The 19,966-nt window shown below is 34.3% G+C and overlaps 1 protein-coding gene across 1 annotated transcript; it reads right to left on the minus strand.

The window, feature by feature from the left end:
* Positions 1–3,282: 3,282 nt before the first annotated feature.
* LOC142548505 (uncharacterized) lies at positions 3,283–7,728 on the minus strand. Its single transcript, XM_075656859.1, has 7 exons — positions 7,589–7,728; positions 7,286–7,494; positions 6,289–6,447; positions 6,138–6,215; positions 4,540–4,605; positions 4,346–4,411; positions 3,283–4,263 (listed from the first exon to the last, which is right to left on the minus strand). Exons 2-7 carry the CDS (start codon positions 7,451–7,453, stop codon positions 3,628–3,630), a joined length of 1,173 nt encoding a protein of 390 aa, XP_075512974.1. The 5' UTR covers positions 7,454–7,494; positions 7,589–7,728; the 3' UTR covers positions 3,283–3,627.
* Positions 7,729–19,966: the final 12,238 nt, after the last annotated feature.

Here is a 19,966-nt window from a genome sequence, read left to right on the forward strand (position 1 = left end):
AAAAATTCGTGAGACCGTCTCACAAGAGACCTACTCCAAATTTGAAATGCAATTTTTTTTATAACATAACCTGTGTTTTTAAGAGTTACATACGTACACACCATCCAGATGGAAGGGCCTAGAAATCTTTTTTTACAAATAATTTCATGGTTGAGAATTTAAAATGCCTAAGCTAATTTTAGAAAAAAAAATCTTAATTGTAGACGTTTGATTTGCAATATATTAATTTGAAAATTACCAAAATAAATTATATTAAAGATTCGAAATTTGACAAAGCAATTGATTGGTGGAATAAGTCAAGGATTAGGACCAAATAGCTCAATAAAAGTAAGTCAATTTTCAAGATTTTGTCGCATTAGTACCATTTAAGAAAGCAGTTAAACCAACTCTTTTGAATCTTCTAGCCATCTTAAAGCAATCAAATTAGATACGCTCTACTTACCACATTGCTTAACTATATATATATATTGTGTTAAAAATTGAGATTTGAACCTAAATCAACCTCAAAAGTTAGCTCAATTGTGGAAAATTGTCCATATCCATGTATATAATTCTCAAATATCTAATCTTACGGATCGCCCAGAAATGAACACTTACAAGAAAATTAACTGATAAATTATTCATCTTCTGAAGCATAAAATGAAGTTATCATGAATCTCAAACTACTAAAAAAAATTATTTTTTGGTTTTATGTATTCGGTATTGGTTTAATCGAAATATAGAAGCGGCGTAATTCTGATATCTTCAAACAGTACATGTTGTTACCTACTTTTTCATAATTGATTGATAATTTAATCACTTGAGAAGCTACTTTGACTTAAATTCCGTGAGATTTATGCACTTTTGTATTTCTTCAGAAAAAAGAAATGGCCGGAATCAAATTTTGGACATTTATTTCTTCAATATCTGTTGAGAGTTACCTACCACACTTGAAAAGAAGCAGTTGAACGTAAACCAAAGCCATTTCTTCTTCCCCTCCATCACCCAAAGTCAAAACTAATTCACTGCACTGCTCCTATAACCTCCATATATAAATAGATACACACAAACCTCGAACAAATCGAATCTGTGTATTGCAATTTGTAAGTACTACTCATGAAGTACTCGACGGCAATAGCGGAAACAATTTCGTGGTACGCTTCGCTGCTGCTAGCGTTAATGCTTGTGTTGAGTTGCTGCAGGGAGCCGAGTGAGGGCGGAGAATTCCAGCGGAACGCCGACCCAGTGTCGTCTGAGAGACCGTGCGATGAGATCCTACGTCGTGAGAGAAGGGGAGACGCTGAATAGCATCAGCGAGAAGTGCGACGACCCATACATTGTCGAGGAGAATCCCCACATCCATGACCCGGATGATGTCTTTCCGGGTCTGGTTATCAAGATTACCCCGTCAAAATTTAGATAGAGCTAGGCCAGGTTTCTTATTCTCTTTTGCATGGGTATCGGTTTTTTAAAGAATTTGGGACAAGTCGCGCGATCGACCCACGACATGAGTTTTATATTCTCCTCTAATTTCCTATGGATGTTTGTGATATCATCAAAATGATATATATTTCAATTGTCGATAATTTTCCAGATAACTCTTAATTGCAATTTTAATCTTGTAAATTGATTTGTTTTGAATTTTAGTCTTGCAATTTGTCCAACTTTGGTTTATATGTAGTAACTTGAGTTTTTTTAGTCTATTTTTAGTCCAAAACCAACAAGTATATCAAATATTGATTATTTAACACTGATAATCTCTTGCGTAACTCACGTGACAAGAATAAAGCTTATATTACACAAATTAAAATATACTTAAATAAAAATAAATGGAATTGACACTTTTTTCTTCCATTTTTGAAATATTGAGAATCGTTTTGATCTATTTTTTATTTTATCAAATTAATTTTAATTTGAGTGATATGTGTTTATTTATCATCACATATGTCAATTAGGAAACAATAAGTGCCAAAAAAAAATCATATTTGATGGATTAAGTAGCTTCGAGCATTAAACAAAACCAAAGCGAAAAAATTCAAATTACTCTATGTCAAATTTTGATAAGTTATAATATTAAAATCCAAAATAAACCAACGTACAAGACTAAAAATATAATTTCTCATCTCCAATTTATAAGATATTTCAAATTTTATCTTAATAAAAATGATCTTCTTGTTATCTTTTTTACAATAATTTTGATATTCAATCAAATATAGGTATTTTTTTGCAAACTTGTCCTTTCATCATGCAACGAATATATTTTGGGAACTCATGGAGAAAACCCTACTACGTCAGATTTCCCTGGTGTATCAATGCATTCTGAAAGTGATAAAATGAAATGAGAAGATACTCTAGGCCTCCGCCCGCAACCGACTTCCAGGTCCATCACAAGGAAAACGAAAACCGAGATTTGCCTTATCCGATATCAAACGGGAGCTACGAGCAAATAGAACTCCAAGCCTGGCTGAAGAAGAGTTACTGGGCGCGTTCATGCTTACGTGCACAACTCATAAGTTATACATCAATTAATCGTCAATCCTAATCGAGAATCAAGCTTACCTATATGAGATGATGATACATCAACATATTTGGATTCAGGTCTGATATTTCCCTCGTGTGTTGGTTGTTAGTTTTAATCTATCGATGCATGGCGTGAGAACATGCAGCGAATGTGTGTATCATGATAAATGCATGAGATTTTATGCGGTCCCATTTTTCTGGGATTCGTCGCATCCTACACTGAACTCTGAAGGATGGATCACCTTGAAACATAATCAAGTAACAAGTTTTCATTTTTACACTCGAGAGAGACGAATGTCAAATAAGAAAGACGAATGCAAAATCGATTTGCGACTCGGTCACAGCTGATTATCATCTAATTACACTGCAATGTTTCCAAAGCCTGTCGCTGTGTCGCATGGTTGGAAGTATACAACACCACCACACTTCATTCGTTGTAAAGTACGCATAGGCTTCCATGTTAAGTTTCATATCGTTCATATGTTCGCCAAATATTCCAGAACATGTAAGTTTTCATCGAGTATCGCAAATATCGCAAGTCACATGACGAATATCATATATGACATACGAGGAATATTGTTGTTTCAACATCACACAAATCAACATGATAAAAAAATATTGCTTCAAAAATAATTAACACCAAGATTTCCAAGGGGAGTGAATCTCTAATGATCTACAAAATTAAGCATCCTTGAAATTATTTCAGGCTATGTACAAGTAAGGTACGAGTTACTAAATTGCCACGCATACAGAAAATGTTGAATTATACCACTCTATTTCTTAAAAGAAAATATACACACAACAGTACAAGTCTTAAGACATAAAACACACTCAAGAAACAGCAAGCTTCCTAGACTGACTCTATTCTGAGTCAATCGCACAAATCCACACGTCATGGCCTATAATGGCAGGCGAGCGCACCTCAAGAATCCATTTGAATTCACAAAATGCATTGGCCTCAGATTAAAAAAGACCCTTCAAAATTGGAACCATAACTCTCTATACCGACTTTAGTCCTGTATTTTCCATCCCTTATCTTGATCATCTTCAATGTTTACCAGAAACCAACTTCCGTGGAAAAAAATATCAAGGTATACAGAAATATCATGGTTTTATCTTCAATATATATCATTGCGTGTGTGAATTATCGCCACGGCGATGCTTCAATTTCATCAATTCCTTCCTCTTTATCCTCGCCTCACCTGCTGCCGTGGCTTTCTTTAATTTTCTTGAAGGGGACATCAATGGTCGCCCTCCATTATTCTCCAAGAAACCATGCCTAAAAGCATCCACCCTCACGTTTCGGTTTGATGACAACTGGTGGTCATCTTCTTGGATATGAGCAATAGAAGATGAACAAGTGCCACACTGGTGAATATGTGAAGCCTCGATATTTTTTCGTTTAACCCTGAGATGAGATTCAGGGGTACCAACTTGAGTAAGAAAAGGAAGCAACCAAGGTACAGGTAACAAGAATAAGGGTGTTCCTGGTTCATTGTTAATCCCTCCTGTGCCTTTTTGTCCTTGATCTGAACAGGGTTTCTCCCAAGTAGGCATCGTGCCATCAGGATTAGGTATGAATTGCGAACTGAAAGAATCAGAAGATGGGACGACAGGGGGCCAGAAGAAGGGAACAAAAGAGGGGTGGTTATACACGATTAACGGAGGGGTGGTGACAAAAGGTGCAGTAGATATCTCTGCACGAGATGAATTTGATTGATCTTCTCGGCTTTCTCCTGCTTCGGCCATCTTTCTTTTAGCCATCTGCAAAAGCATAAGCATGGTGATGTACAATAACAAATTTCAAGAATCGAGAAGGCAATGCATTCATCGTCCCATAATTTACCTTTGCTTTCAGAAATTCGTTTTTGTCTTTCAAATAATTATATTTCTTCATTACCAGCTCTTTTTCCTGCTCACAAGAATTATCATTGGCAACAAACTGTATCCAAGTATACTCTTCAATGCGAACAATGATGAAAATTTAGTCATGTATGTTCACGGGGACTAGATAAAGATTAAGAAAAGAAATGGGTGCACCTTCTTCAAATATAGGTTCTCTTCCAACAGATTAGCAGTTTTCCCCCTTAACTCCAGGTACATGGTCTGGAAGCAAAATAAAATATAGTGTTTAATAGGTAAAAAATTTAATGGTCAAACCATAGCAAAGATACGTAATATTATAAGGCAAAAGCAAAGGTATGGCATCATAAATGGCCATTTCCTGCCTTCTGAATGAACAGGATGCAAACTTAAAAAATATCAACCCTCGTAATGATTTATTGATACAAATGTGTCCACAACAAGTCATAAAAGGGTAAAAAAGATGAATGAGCAAGGTCAGAAACATTCCCGTTTTCTAAAAAAACAAAGATCTGCAGCGTCAACAAATCAATGTCATTGCCCGAAAGGCCACCTGTTTTCTATGGTTCACGTTTTCTAATATCTAGGATCCATTATCCATGCTTGCAATATTCTCACAATTCCAGACCAGAATAAGTACTTGACAGGCAAATTTGTAGATCATTTGGAAACCAAGAAGTTAAACAATTAAGTAATGGGTCTCAAGTGTATAAAAGCTCACCCTTTTTCACCTACTTTGTCAATGTGGGACGTTACCTCAAATATGAACCGATCAGCTGAAGAAAACAAAACAATCCAAAACTCTCCAAATTAATTCGGTAAACATACTTCCCTATGGAAAGAGTAAAAATGTAGACGGGAGACCAATCCTATCCTTCAAGATAAAACTCATTATTGAATTCTTGCTAGCGTAAATAAATCCTGGATGGCGTCGACCAATCAAGTCTTGTTTGGATTAGATTTCCAGGATTATGCATATGATACTTCAAGGAGCATATCTTGCTTCGTCCTGGGAGCTAGCTAGATCGCGCGATAAAAATAGATTCAAAATCTGCTGGATCCTATAGGGGAAAATAGGCCAGGCTTTGTCTTAAACTAGACCTTACAAAGACGCTTGTCTCATATGCATGAGTCAATTCTCATTTGCAAGTGGTTGAGAGGCAATGAAATTGTTTGTTTTGAATGCGGAGAATACGGGCATCAAGCATAGATATGTCCCAATAAAGAAGCTAGTTCGTTTTCAAAATTCACAGCATTGGCTCAAGCGAGTGTAGATCTGTCCCAAGAAAGAAGCTTGTTCGTTTTCAAAATTCACAGCATTGGCTCAAGTTCTTACTACTTACACAATGCATCTCTCTTACACAAAATAATATTCCAATCCCCTGTTTCGTGCATTTAAGGTGACTTTGATATTGAGAAAACATGTGTCAATCTGAAGTTGGACGGGAAATTTGAAGTTAATTCTTTTATGCCTCAGTTGCTGTTTTCCACACCTCTTTCCTTCACAAAAGCCCATCTGAAGGCTCAAATTAGAAGTACATTCACCTGTCTCTATCTCCAAATGTATAAACCTCCTTTTCCCTTTTACAATCACATTCATATTGAATTTATGATGCTTATCGTAGCAACAAACATAAAATGTAAAAGCAGTTCTGTATCGAACCAGAAGCCAGGTAGAGAGGTGAAGGAAAATATGATAAAGCGTATTTAACATTTTTACGAATCTCAATGAACATTATTAAAAGTGGGATCTTTCAAACAGAGATGAAACTTACTTTTCTTCGTCTTATTGTCCGCCTAGCAGATTCTCTATTTGCTAGAATACGGCCAAGCCTTCGTGCTTCCTTCTCAGCCTAAATCGTAGATAATAAATTGACAAAAAACAACATCACCGGGTCATTGAAGATGTGATCCAAGTTTACGTACCTCTGTCAAATTTTGCTTTAAAGTTCTGAAAATTTTTGACCGACCACTTGTACTACATGTTTGACCGATTGCAGCCTCAGCATTTTTTGTATTGTTCATGGGAGCAGCAACTGTGGCAGCTTCATCACCAGAAAACTGTTCGTCGTCCATTCCTCGGTCCTGATACACGGACAAAAGTGTTCTAAGAATAAGGTTATTGCTATAAACCGCATTGTAGGCTGAATGCTGGACACAATTTTTCATGTTTACAGATATATGTTAGAATTCAGAAATATATAGGTCTAAGACTCTACTATTGAGTAAATGTGTTGTCACAATTTGGGGAATTTAAGATTCCAATCTGCGCAAAAGTTGGAATCCATTGCTCCAGTCATATTCAATTTCTGGCATCACATGCATAAAATTTTATTACATCAGCTTTCCCCAGAAAGTAAGGTTCTTACTTTATAATACCAGAAAAATATCGTCCTCAAGTTCATTATAAGGAAAAAGGAACCGTGTTAGATATGGCAAGAGGATAACTTGTCGTTACAACTTCGACCCCACCAAAAAAAGGAGGGACTGGAAAGAATATGAAGAAAATAAACCGAAAAACAATCTTTATAAATTAATCTTATCTTACTAACAAAATCTTACCTTTAGTATGGGCAAAAAAAAAACTTACCCCAAAAATAATATTTTACTCGCAATTCATTGATTTATAAGTGCACCACATACAATTTCCAAACCTAACCCTATTGTCAAGATCCTTTCTTGGATTGGATATATCTGTACAATCCACAACAAAATCCAACCCAGCACTCCGAAGAAAGAAAAGTATCTTTGAGCAAGAATGAAAATTCCAATTATGATCGACGACAAAAGAAAGGTAGAAATTTAAAGCAGAACTGAATGCTGATCTATAAACAGAAGAACCCTCTTGAAAACCAGAAGTACTTCCCCGACCAAAAACGAAATACCAGGCAAACTAAGACGAAATCGGATATAATTAAGAAACCTGAGATTCGGCCAAGATTTGCTGACTAGGCCACCGTTCCCCCTCGCGGAGGACGGAGGAGTAGCGGGACAGCCCTGCCAGAGCCTCCGCCGCTTCCAGCTCAAACGTCAACATCCGGTCGTCCTCCAGCTCCCCACGCGCCTCCTTCCCCTTGTCGACAAATTCCATTACCCAAAGGAAAATCTCCTCGCCTCTCTGGTTCCCAGGATCTAAACCACGGAAGACAAAGCAACTGACACTAAGCCTTTGATATGGACTTGCAAGGAACAAAAAGAGAGAATAGGAAACAAGGGACCCACATACCGGTGGTTTATGGACACGTGTTGCGCCAATCACGTATCACTGGATTCCAGGCGTTTGGAACCGCCGCTGTCAGCGTAACCCAAATAAGCATGTGACGTGCAAGCGGGTGAGATTGGACGAGAGTCGTAGATAAATTTGGCAGGATCCCATAGTAGAGCCCTTAATTATTATTATTTTTATTATATATTATTAATATTTTATTTAATTAATTATAATGTTTATATCTAAAAGTTAAATGAGTATAACAATTTAAAAAAAAATTGAATTTTTTTACCTAGATTTAATATAAATGTTATTAATAAAAATTTAGAATATTTACATATAAATATATATATCTTGTTGAACAATCACAAAATTAAAAACAACAAACTTCATAGGTCAAAAATCTAGTTGAAAATGTAATGTAATAAAAAAATCTATATTTTATTTTATATGATAGAGAGTTGTGATAACTAAATATATAAAAATAACACAAAATTCAAAACTATAAATGAAATTAAATGAAATGATATAATCAATGTAGATACTTATATGTACTTTATATTTTCAAAAGATATTAAATTAATATTTGAATTTATTTTTAAAGTAAAACATTTCACGTTTATTTACGTATTTATTTCTTAGTTATTTCTAAATATTTAATGTGATAGTTGAATACATTAATATTAATAAATATTTATTATTAAAAAAATTTGGAGGAAACTGTGAAGATGGATCCACAGGGGTACAGAGTGAGTTAGAGTTCGGGATAAATAAAATAGCGGGGCAATTATTATTAGGGATACTTGTTTTTAAAATCTCCAACGTCATAGTTAAATATGTGTTCAGTCTCCGTCAGATCATAATTTTCTCTGCAATATTTGATTCACAAAAAATTATTTCTGCATTCATGAGCCCATAATTAATTTTTTGTGGACAAATTTGATACAAAATATGGAAAATCCAGCACACACACACACTCACACGCACACACACACATATATATATATATATATGATATTGCATGACAAATTGTTTTAGATTTAGTACAAAAGATAAACTTGAGTATAACATTGGAATAATTATATTAACATTAGTATTTCTACACTTGTTTGTGCGCTCAAATATCATATAATAGTACCCGATTTGAAATATTTTGTATGAAAATATCATATATTAGTACCATATTTTTAATATATTGTACAAATTTTCATCTGAAAAACATGTGTCATTAATAACAAAATTTGTTATACATGTTTGGGTAATCAAAAATCATATATTAGTCTCAAATCCGAAAGAGTTGATATTTAAATATCATATATCAATACCAGATTTTCAATGTTTTGCACCAAATTTTCATTCGAAAAAGATGTGTTATTAATGCAAAAATTTGTTAAGCATGTTCGGATACTAAAAAATCATATACTAGTGATGGATCTGGATATGAAACATTCAAGTACTCAAATATCATGTATTAATAGTAGTTTTTCAAGGATTTTGCTAATTTTTCATCCTAAAAAAACGTCTCATTGATATCAATTTAGTTCCAAAGTATCATCTATTTGTTTTAGATTTTCAATTTTTTTGTATCGAATTTCATCTGAGAAAATGTAGGACCATAGAGTACATAAATTTTTTTGTGTTAGTTAGATACTGCAAAAAAATCGATTTAATTATTGAGATATGATTTATTGATCATCTGCTCTTATTATTTGTTTATTCTTAATATGATATTTGGAGGAGAAAGAAAGAATGGGGGACAGGCGTGTAATGGTATTCCCCCCAAGTGAAGATGGATCGAAATGGGTAATAAAGGGTGGAGTTCTGGATTTAAAAAAATAAAAAACAAAGCTTCCGTTTCTTTATTATGGGTAATAAAGGGTGGTGTTCTGGATTTAAAAAAAAAAACAAAGCTTCCGTTTCTTTATTTGTTATGCATTTACAAGTGTGGGAAAATAAGGACCTTAAATATCCACGTATATATGCAGTAAAGTACAAATATTTCTCTTCTGATCTGCCAAGAATTTTTTGAACACCGAAATTTATGAATTAAGAGCTCAAAAAAGACTTGACGCGTGGGAAGAAGGACTTACTCACTTAGCGGCGTTTCTTCACATGACAAAACGCGGAGATCGGGTTAGGAGACTGATTCAGCCCCACTACCTGAGAGAAGTCTCAGTCAAGCAGTTTGCCGGGCTGAAACAGGTGAAATCAAAGGACATTACTTGAATGCTACTGCAGGGTACACGCGAAGAAAACGTACCTAATATGTGACAATATCCATTATTGATTCGTCAAAGTGGGGGAAGATTATAATTTTTTTAAGCGGTTGAATCTATAGAAAAATAAGGTACATTTTATATTTCTATTTATTTATTTTGGCAATAAGAAAATTCGATATTTATTTACTTGATTTTTTTTTGAGATACAGTCTTATGGGTCTATATCTGCGACGAGTCAACCTGATCCATACTTACTATGAAAAATAATATTTTTGACATAAAAAAATAATAATTTTTCATTAATTACAACAAAATTGATCAGTGAGACACTCATAAAAGGCTTTTGTGATATTTAAAATAGGTATATAAAAGTTGGTATACTATTCACCGCAAAACTAGTGTTAAATCCGTGCGAAACCAGTAATTTGGAAAAAAAGATTAGAGATTCGTGGGATTTCCTTGCACAATCTTGCGTCAATCCCCATAAGCCACTACCTACAACATAGGGTCGTTTGAGCTTTAAAGATTCCTTTGTCTAAGCTATTGTGGCATATTGTTCATGCGAGGGAAGTGTATACATAAAATACACAAATCATGAGGGTTTTGAAGGTTGACCATGGACCCTTGCTAGATGATCCATGGTATGGTCGGTCCATACGAGTGATCGACTCATCCAGGATTCACTCTCTGCTATTAATATGTTCTTTTATTAATTATGACAAGATAGTTGTTCATACTTTTTGACGTCAACTTCTCTGACACGTCAATTTCTCTGAAAATCATCATGCCATAATTAGTAATTGGATATTAAAAACAAGGACATCACTGATTTTCTTTCTATAAATACCAATTTTGTTTAAACATTAATGAATTATTCATTGATTCACAGTATATGTTGCCCCTATCATTTACTTTCCTAGATTTTGATACACCATTGGCACAACATTTCTCTTTGCTACATTGGTTTTCCTCATTGCTGACTTTAGCATCGGAGTGATCAAGTCGTATATCTCTCCGGCGCCCATTCATGTGGTTACCTTTGTGTTTGCATATCAGCACCATCTCTTTTCGGGAGAAGACCTTCGGTTTGAAAGCATCTCGTGCTCTAACCCCTCACCATTTTCATAACTTGACTCGGTGAATTTGCCCACACATATTATACTCATTTTTACCCAATCACTTCAATAGCCAATTCACCAGGTTGCACACCCTGCTTGGCAAATTCCCTGGCAGCATATCACTGAAAGCGTGCAGAAAGTTCAATCTGTAGATATTTACAACACAACCAATAAACTCTATTACCAAAAAACGCACTTTTTGGGCTTTTAGGAGCAGGCCCAATCAAGGTTTCTATAGAAATTTTGGGCTCTTAATCTATTATATGAAATTAGTTTCTTGTATATCTACTTATATTATTAAAAAAAACTATGCTCTTTTTTTCAATAACAAATCAATATATGTCTATTCAGAGATAAACATATATTTATTAGAAATAAAAAACATTTGGTTGGAATAAATGGTTTAAAATAACGTTGTTTACTGTTGATATTAAAGTGAAAATAAAATAATTTTATGATACATTTCAAAATTAATATAATAAATGTTATATCATAAATATCTAACTATAAATATAATTAAATAATAAAATTATTAATATGTGCAAGGTGATATTTATATCTAAGACGTATCCCCTTTATATAAAAATTAATTTTCATTAAATAGTTCACAAAATAATAACATATAATCTTATGGGATAAATGAACTGGGATAAAATGATGAAACATTGGTTTAAAAAAGATGGAAGAGACTTAGGAATAAGGAAAGAGTTGGGAATTCAATTCCCCAATCCTATAATTGGAATATTAATTATGGGAATTAGAAGAATGTTCATTTCAATGAAATATCATAAAAATTCTTATGAAACGGTCTCATTGTTCAATTTTGTGATATTGGTATCCGATCCTATCCGACTCATTGAACAATAATATTTTTATATCAAAACCATTACTTTTAATTGTAAATATGAATAGGGTTGAACCGTTTCACGAATATAGATCTATGATATCATCTTACAAGAGAAAAATAGATATTCTGAAATTATTATTTTTTAGTTTAGATAGGTTGTTCCTTTCAGTTTTTTCTTCTGTTATTTGGCTTTGTATAATAATATATTAACAACAAAGCCTCATCTTCTATCAATAAATTCGATGCCTGTGCAAACGGAAAGAGACACGAGACATGCACGAATATCGTTTTCATTGGGTTTAAATCACTCACCCGTTTATTTAAAATAATAATTTATCTGGTTGTTTGAACTACAATTGAATAAAATCTGTGAATTGGGTCCAGCCAACTTCTCAATTGCTGATGAGTTGGTTTCCTGTTCTATAATCTTTAATCAATATATTATTCATAATATATATAATTTTGTGAGACGAACTTACGAGTTAATTTTGTGAGACACATTTTTTATTTGGGTCATTAATAAAAAAATATTACTTTTTATGTCCAAAATATTACTTATTATTGTAAGTATGGTCAGAGTTGACACATCTCGCAGATAAAGATTTATGAGATCATATAACAATAAACCTATTATTTTATAATAACTAATTATGTTATTTGCACTGCATTATGTGTTATCTACACCTCATTTGATATATAAAAATATATTTACAACGTGGAGTGCAAACCATAAAAATGTGTTTAAATAACGATACATTTTGAAAAGGTAAAAATTTGTGCGAGACTGTCTCACGGGTCGTATTTTGTGAGACAGATATCTTATTTGGGTCATTCATGAACAAGTATTACTTTTTATGATAAGAGTATTATTTTTTATTGTAAATATCGGTAGGGTTGACCCATCTCACAGATAAAGATTCGTGAGGCCGTCTCACAAGAGACATACTCATTTTATAATTACATTACATTGTTGGAAAAATTAATATTTATTGTTTTTCGAGCTAAAATTGAATGAACTATTTACTTCGAGGTTTTAATTCAAGTTGATTTCAGCGATGCACCATTTCAAGTTATTGAAAAATATTATTTTTATATATGTTTTTTCAAAAATAAAATAAAATAATCAAAAGTAAAGCACCCCGAGCTGAGCACCTATATGTACTCGTTTCGTTCTATATTTATAGACTTGTTTCGCACATACTAAGAATATAATTAAAAAATGAAATTTTCAAAATAAATAATTTAAATTGTCTTTGTTTAATTTATTCAAAAAACGGTTGCATATTTTTTTAACTTAGTTAATATGATATATTAGTGGGGAAAAATGTTACTAAACAATGGAAAAAAAACAATTGAGGCACAATAATTTCTCATGATGGTGGTAGAACAAGCAAAACATATAGCTGTTGTATAATTTAAAATATTTAAGTTGCACCGTTACCAATAAATATAAATTTTATTAAAACCTCAAATGCTTGGTCGCCGTGTTCCAATTGCTTTACCTAGTAAAGAGAATTGCTGCACCCAAAATCTCTCTTCCAATAATTGTACTGTTTGCAATCAATGAGAAACACATGATCCTACTTCTGATATAAATTATAAAACCGAAAGTTTATCCTTTTATTAAAAATTACTTTCGACTATGTCAAAATGTTGTATATATATTTGAGATGGAGAAAAATAAAACTGGCGAATAATAAATAAACTCACTTAGCCGCCCGCAGTTTGGGGAAAACGATGTTCATGCATGATCCATAATAATGAACAGTGAATATATACAGTGAGTTCAATTATTAGGACCTAACAACAAACCTACCTTTTTCATTCACAGTTCATTATATAGATCTACCAACGCAACCCATAAATCCATCAATCAAAATCGGCTGCGCAATCTAGCTCCCGCGGCCAACTCACGCCAGCAAATTATTGTGCGGCGAATTCCGCATACTCTCGTCAATCGTGCATCATACTGCTAGCTAGCTACTTTTTTCCGGAAAATGTGTTCGAATTTTTTTGTGGAGATAGATCAGGGGAAGAAGATTTCCAAGGAAAGGAGAGTGGTGACTTACGAAGAGTGCCAGAAGAATCACGCGGCGAGGATAGGCAAGTACGCCGGGGACGGTTGTTGCGAGTTCATGCCGACTGGAGGAGAAGCAATCGGCGCAGCTTTCAGGTGCGCTGCGTGCGGCTGTCACCGGAATTTTCACAAGAAGGTGGTGCACGATGCGGGAATATACTATGATTCTTGGTCCAAATCCTCCACTCCCAAATAACGAACGGGATTCATATTGCGGCGGCATGCCATTGTATCATGTGACCTGATTATTTTTTGAATTTTTTTTTGTCCCTCGTGATTTTGATTTTTATTTCTGGGTGGGTTTTTATTGGAAATTAATTTTGAATTTTCATTGCTTTTCTTTTTTTCTTTTTTTTACCTTTTTCTGTTTTTTTAGTGTTGGATTGATTTCTTTTGGTAATCATTGTGAAAGTTGTTTACAAACATATTACTCTTGTCTCACTTGAAAACAATATTAATAATAAAAAAATTTGTATTAGCAAAATAATTAACATGCAAGAATTATGGTTTCGATTATTCGCAATCCTTGAAAAATATTAGAACAAAAACTTGTATGAGACGGTCTCACGAGTTATATTTTGTGAGACATATATCTTATTTGGGTTATTTTTTTTATGCTAAGAGTATTAATTTTTATTGTGAATTAATTTTTAAAAAATATTATAAAAAATAACTAAACTACACCTAAAATTATAAGGATATAAAAAATTTCTATTATTTTTTTATTCAAAAATTTATAATGATAAACCTAAATTAATTGTGGCGATGAAAATAAAAATCAGCAGCATTCGTTAAGAACAGTAGACAATATGAAAAGCACTGTGTCAAAAACAGAAGCAGTAGAACAGATAGAATATCAGAAACAGAAGAAGATGTTTTCTAACGGAACTAATCTTAAATGTTATCGTTAAGGGTCACCTAGTACTAGTATTAATTGTAGCATTAATTATTGTACGAAGTCATTTAATTCGCTTTACCGATTTTAGTATAAAACAGGACTGATTGTTTTATAGCTTTTCTGCAGGAAACTATTTCGGTAATAAAGCTGATTCTATCAGAAGTCAGAAGACATTTTCTGATTATAGACGTTGAACTCAGTCACCTATATATATGGAACAAACCCATATAGAAGAATGCACTGAATCCTTCTCAAGAATCAATTGTATTTCACAAAACAAGAAAACCACGAATATTTGATATTCTTCGAGTTCAACATAAAGAAAAGTAGCACACACTTCATTGCAGATATCTGATCTATTGAGATCATTTTGTGCTACTGTTTCCTACACTCTTCATAATTATTCACGGTACTCATATTTTATCAAGAAGAGTTTGTAATCTGAAAAGAGTCTTTTCAGAATTTTGTTGTATCGTATATTCACTGTGTTGAGTAACTAAGAGTTTCAGTAGGCAAAGGGTAAAACCTGCTGAAATGGGTGTGTACAAGAGTTGTACTGTAAAATCCAAATTCTTTTAGTGATACCTTCTGGAAACAGAAGAAGGGGAGACGTAGAAGATTTTATCTTCGAACTTCCATAAACAATTGCTGTCTACTGATATTACTATTTTCATTCACTCCATCGGATTGTTTCCGCACTTAATATTGTAATCTGTTGGAAGTATTCACGACAAGATCAGCTACTATCTCTAACAGAATTCTAGCACTTTCTTTATCCAAGAAAGAAAAGAAGAAATTGGAGAAGAGTTCATTCACCCCCCTTCTAAGCTCTTCCTCGATCCCCAACAATTGGTATCAGAGCAGGTTATTCTTGTCCCTGAAAATACATACAGATGGCACACTTCAGCAAGGTTCCCATGTTCTCGAAAGAAGATTTTGATGATTGGAAGATCTTAAAGATCTTAAAGTCAAATACAACTATTGCTGTTACTGAGGGTGCACCTCAAATGGTTGAAAAACCACGAAACGAATGGACTGACGAAGATAAGAAGAAAGCCAATCTTGATAATGTCGCAAAGGACATTTTTTACAAAACTCTTGATAAGAACACATTCAGCAAAATCAAGATGTGTTCTACTGCTAAAGAAATCTGGGAAAAGCTCATTCAGATATGTGAAGGAAATGAGCAAACAAAAGAAAATAAATTGTCTGTAGCAATGCAGAAGTTTGAGAATTTAAAGATGAAGGCTGGTGAAACTCTAAATGAGTTTGATGAATGTTTTAGTAGCCTAGTCAATGAGCTAGCAGCTCTGGGCAAAGAGCACGGCAATCGAGAAATAGCGCTCAAAGTAATGAGAGCATTACCCAGAGAATGAGACGTGAAAACAATGGCTATGAGAGTCTCTAAAGATCTAAACAAGTTGGAATTACAAGACTTGTTTGCTGACTTAAAAGCCTATGAGTTCGAACTAGAAGTAAGAGGTGGAGAAGAGCCCTCAACAAATCTGCCAACCAAAGCCATTGCTGCTGCTACTGCTATTACTTCTACTGCTGCTACTGCAAGCATCTCACAAGCAGTACCTGCAACTATTACTGAGAGTACTTCTGAAAAGACTGCTGAAAAAATCAGCAATGAAGCTATGTCCTTATTTGTGAAAAAGTTCTCTAGATTCATGAGAAAGAATCACCGAGCCTACCAAAACCCTAATCGCAACTTCAAGAAAGATTTACCATCTGGTGATATGGCGTGCTTCAACTGTGGAAAGATTGGTCACTTTATTGCTGACTGTCCAAAGCCCAAGAAAGATGACCAGAAGAAGAAAGAGTACAAAAGGAATGACAAAAAGTTCAGAAAAGACCGCAAAGCGATGATTGCTGAAGAAAGCAAATCTAAATGGGCGGATTCCAGCTCTAAGTCATCTGACTCAGAAAGTCATTCTAGTGAAAGTGATGCAGAAGAGATTAAATGTCTTATGGCAGATGTTGAATCAAACTCAACATCTGAAGAGGTATTCGACTTCGACTCTGACGAATTTACACGAACTGATTTAATCAAAGCATTACATGACATGGTAGGGGAGTACTCAAGACTTTCTCAATCATTCGAGGAAGTTAAGATTGAAAATCTAAACTTAAGAAATCAAGTCAGTAAATTCACTTGCTTGCAAGAGAATAGCTGCGATGATTTGAAAGTGGAGACGAGTAAGTTGAAAATCGAGAATGAGAGAGTAAAAGCAGATTACCAGACAATGAAATCTGAAAATCAGAAGCTGTCTGTTCTGGTAAATGCTTGGAATAAGTCGTCCATTTCATTGGAAAAGATGCAAGAATTGCAGAAGCAATCCGGAGATAGAAGTGGTCTCGGATTCAGCAATGATGAAAGCACTTCTGAAATCAGTACTCAGCCAGAACTTGATACCAGCAAAACAAAATGCATTCGATTTGTTAAATCCAGTGTGTCATATGAATCGGAAGTACCGACTGTTCAAGTTGAAATAAATGTAAATCAGATGAACAGAAGAAAGAATTATGGTCTTGGTTATATTGAACCTAAGGAAAGAGTTGACTAAAGTTCTGGATCCTGTAGAGGATTCAACTCAGGAAGACAACCCCCTATGAAGATTAAAAACCACTAGTACTATAATTCTAGACCTGTTCAGAAGAGATACATGCTAGACAACAGGAACAGAAGGGAAGAACAACATTCTGAGATACATAGAAATAATAGACCCTCTGCTGTACACACCTCTATGGATGCCCGAAGTACAAAATCACCAAAAATTGTACAAATATGGGTTCCTAAGGGACTAATAAGGTTGGACCCAAGTAGATTGGGTACCAGATACTAAAATTTGTGTTTGCAGGAACAGGTAAGGAAAGCTAAAGTAAGCAGCTCCACATGGTATCTGGACAGTGAATGTTCTATACACATGACTGGACAGAAAAATCTACTTTTAGAAGTAATAAGTTGTACTAGACCAAAGATAACTTTTGGGGACAACTCAAAAGGTAAAACTGTGGGTAAGGGTAAGATTATCCATGGTAACATAACTATCAATGACGTACTACTGGTTGAGAATCTCTGTTATAATTTAATCAGCATTAGTCAACTGCGTGATAATGGTTATTTTGTAGTTTTTCAGAAGCACACATGGATAGTTAAAGATTCTGCTGAGTCTACTGTATTAACTGGAAAGAGAGAGGGCAACACCTACAGAGTTTCTTGGAACTTAGATCATGTTAATACTCCTACTTGTTTAGTTGCCTCTCTTAGTGATAAACATTGGCTCTGGCACAAGAGGTTGAATCATCTGAATTTCAAATCTATCAATAATCTCAAAAAGCATAATATAGTCGATGGTTTGCCTGACATTAATTTTGTTAAGAATCATGTTTGTTCTGCTTGTCAACTTGGGAAACAGATAAGATCCAGCTTCAAGAACAAAGGTAGCAAATCAATCTCAAGATGTTTGGAATTGCTGCATATGGACTTATTTGGTCCAATCCCTATAATGAGCTTAGGGGGAATGAAATATACCCTTATTGTTATTGATGATTTTTCTAGATTTACTTGGGTAATATTTCTTGCTGGAAAAGATCAAACCAGTAGCCTTCTGATCAAGCTTCTGAAAAAGATTCAAAATGAAAAATCCCTTTCTATCATTAAAATCAGAAGTGATCGGGGTACTGAGTTAACTAACAGAATTCTTGAGTTGTACTTACATGAACAGGGGATTCATCATGAACATTCACCTGCCAGAACGCCTCAACAAAACGGAGTAGCTGAGCAGATGCAGATATTTCTCAGCGCTTCTGGGCAGAAGCAATCAACACTGCATGTTATACGTAAAACAGAACAATGATCTACAAAAGGCATAACCAGACTCCTTATGAGATATGGAAAGAGAGTAAGCCTAATATATCTTATTTTCATGTTTTCGGCTGCAAATGCTTTGTGCTCAATAATGGCAAAAACTATTTAACTGCATTTGATTCAAAATCAGATGCTGGACTATTCCTTGGTTACTCTGCTGTGAGCAAAGCTTTCAGAATCTTCAATAATAGAACTCTTACTGTTGAAGAATTGGTTCATGTTGTCTTTGACGAGGACAGCAGTGCTCCTGAAATATCTAATATGTCAAATTTGAGTAACATGTTAGACAAAATTCACTTGGAACTGGATAGTGAAGATGATGCAGAAGCTAGTATAAAAGATGTTCAAAATCCAGAACCAGACATTCCATTAGCAGAACCAGAAGTACAAATATTAGACATACCAGTACCAGCAGCTGATAATCCAGAACCTGCTACTGGTTCAGAAGAGATCAATCCAAATATATCAAATCAGGAAGAAATCCATTTAAACCCTTTTATTTGGAGAAAATCTCATCCTCCCTCTTTGGTTATTGGAAATCCAACAGCGCCTTTGAGAACCAAAAGGCAAATGATTAATGAATATATGCATGCTGCTTTCATTTCTCAGGATGAACCAAAGAAAATTGAAAAAGCCCTTCTGGATCCTAGTTGGATTGAAGCTATGCAAGAAGAGCTGAACCAATTCAAAAGAAATGAAGTTTGGTTTCTAGTACCTAGACCATCTCACCAAGGTGTCATTGGAACCCGGTGGGTATTCAGAAACAAACTAAATGAAGAAGGCACAGTGATCAGAAATAAAGCAAGACTGGTGGCTCAAGGTTTTAGACAAGAAGAAGGAATAGACTATGATGAAACCTACGTACCAGTAGCAAGGCTCAAAGCTATCAGAATATTTTTGGCCTTTGCTGCTTTCAAAAATTTCAAAGTCTATCAAATGGATGTAAAGAGTGCTTTTCTAAATGGTCTACTACAAGAAGAGGTCTACGTCGAACAACCTCCAGGTTTTATTGATCATTTCTCACCTCATCATGTATTCAAATTACACAAAGCCTTGTATGGTCTAAAACAGGCACCTAGAGCGTGGTATGATACTCTATCACAATTTCTTGTCAATCATGATTTTACAATTGGGACAGTAGACAAAACTCTGTTCACTCTAGTCAAGAATAAACATATCCTATTAGTACAGATTTACGTTGATAATATTATTTTTGGGTCAACTAACCCCAAACTATGTGCAAAGTTTGCTAAGTTGATGCATGATCAATTCGAAATGAGCATGATGGGAGAATTAACATTCTTCTTAGGATTACAGATCAAACAACTTGATACTGGAATTTTCATAAATCAAGCCAAGTATA

This window comes from Primulina tabacum, chromosome 6 (assembly GCF_025594145.1).
Source record: "Primulina tabacum isolate GXHZ01 chromosome 6, ASM2559414v2, whole genome shotgun sequence".
In the NCBI taxonomy this organism is placed as follows: Eukaryota; Viridiplantae; Streptophyta; class Magnoliopsida; order Lamiales; family Gesneriaceae; genus Primulina; species Primulina tabacum.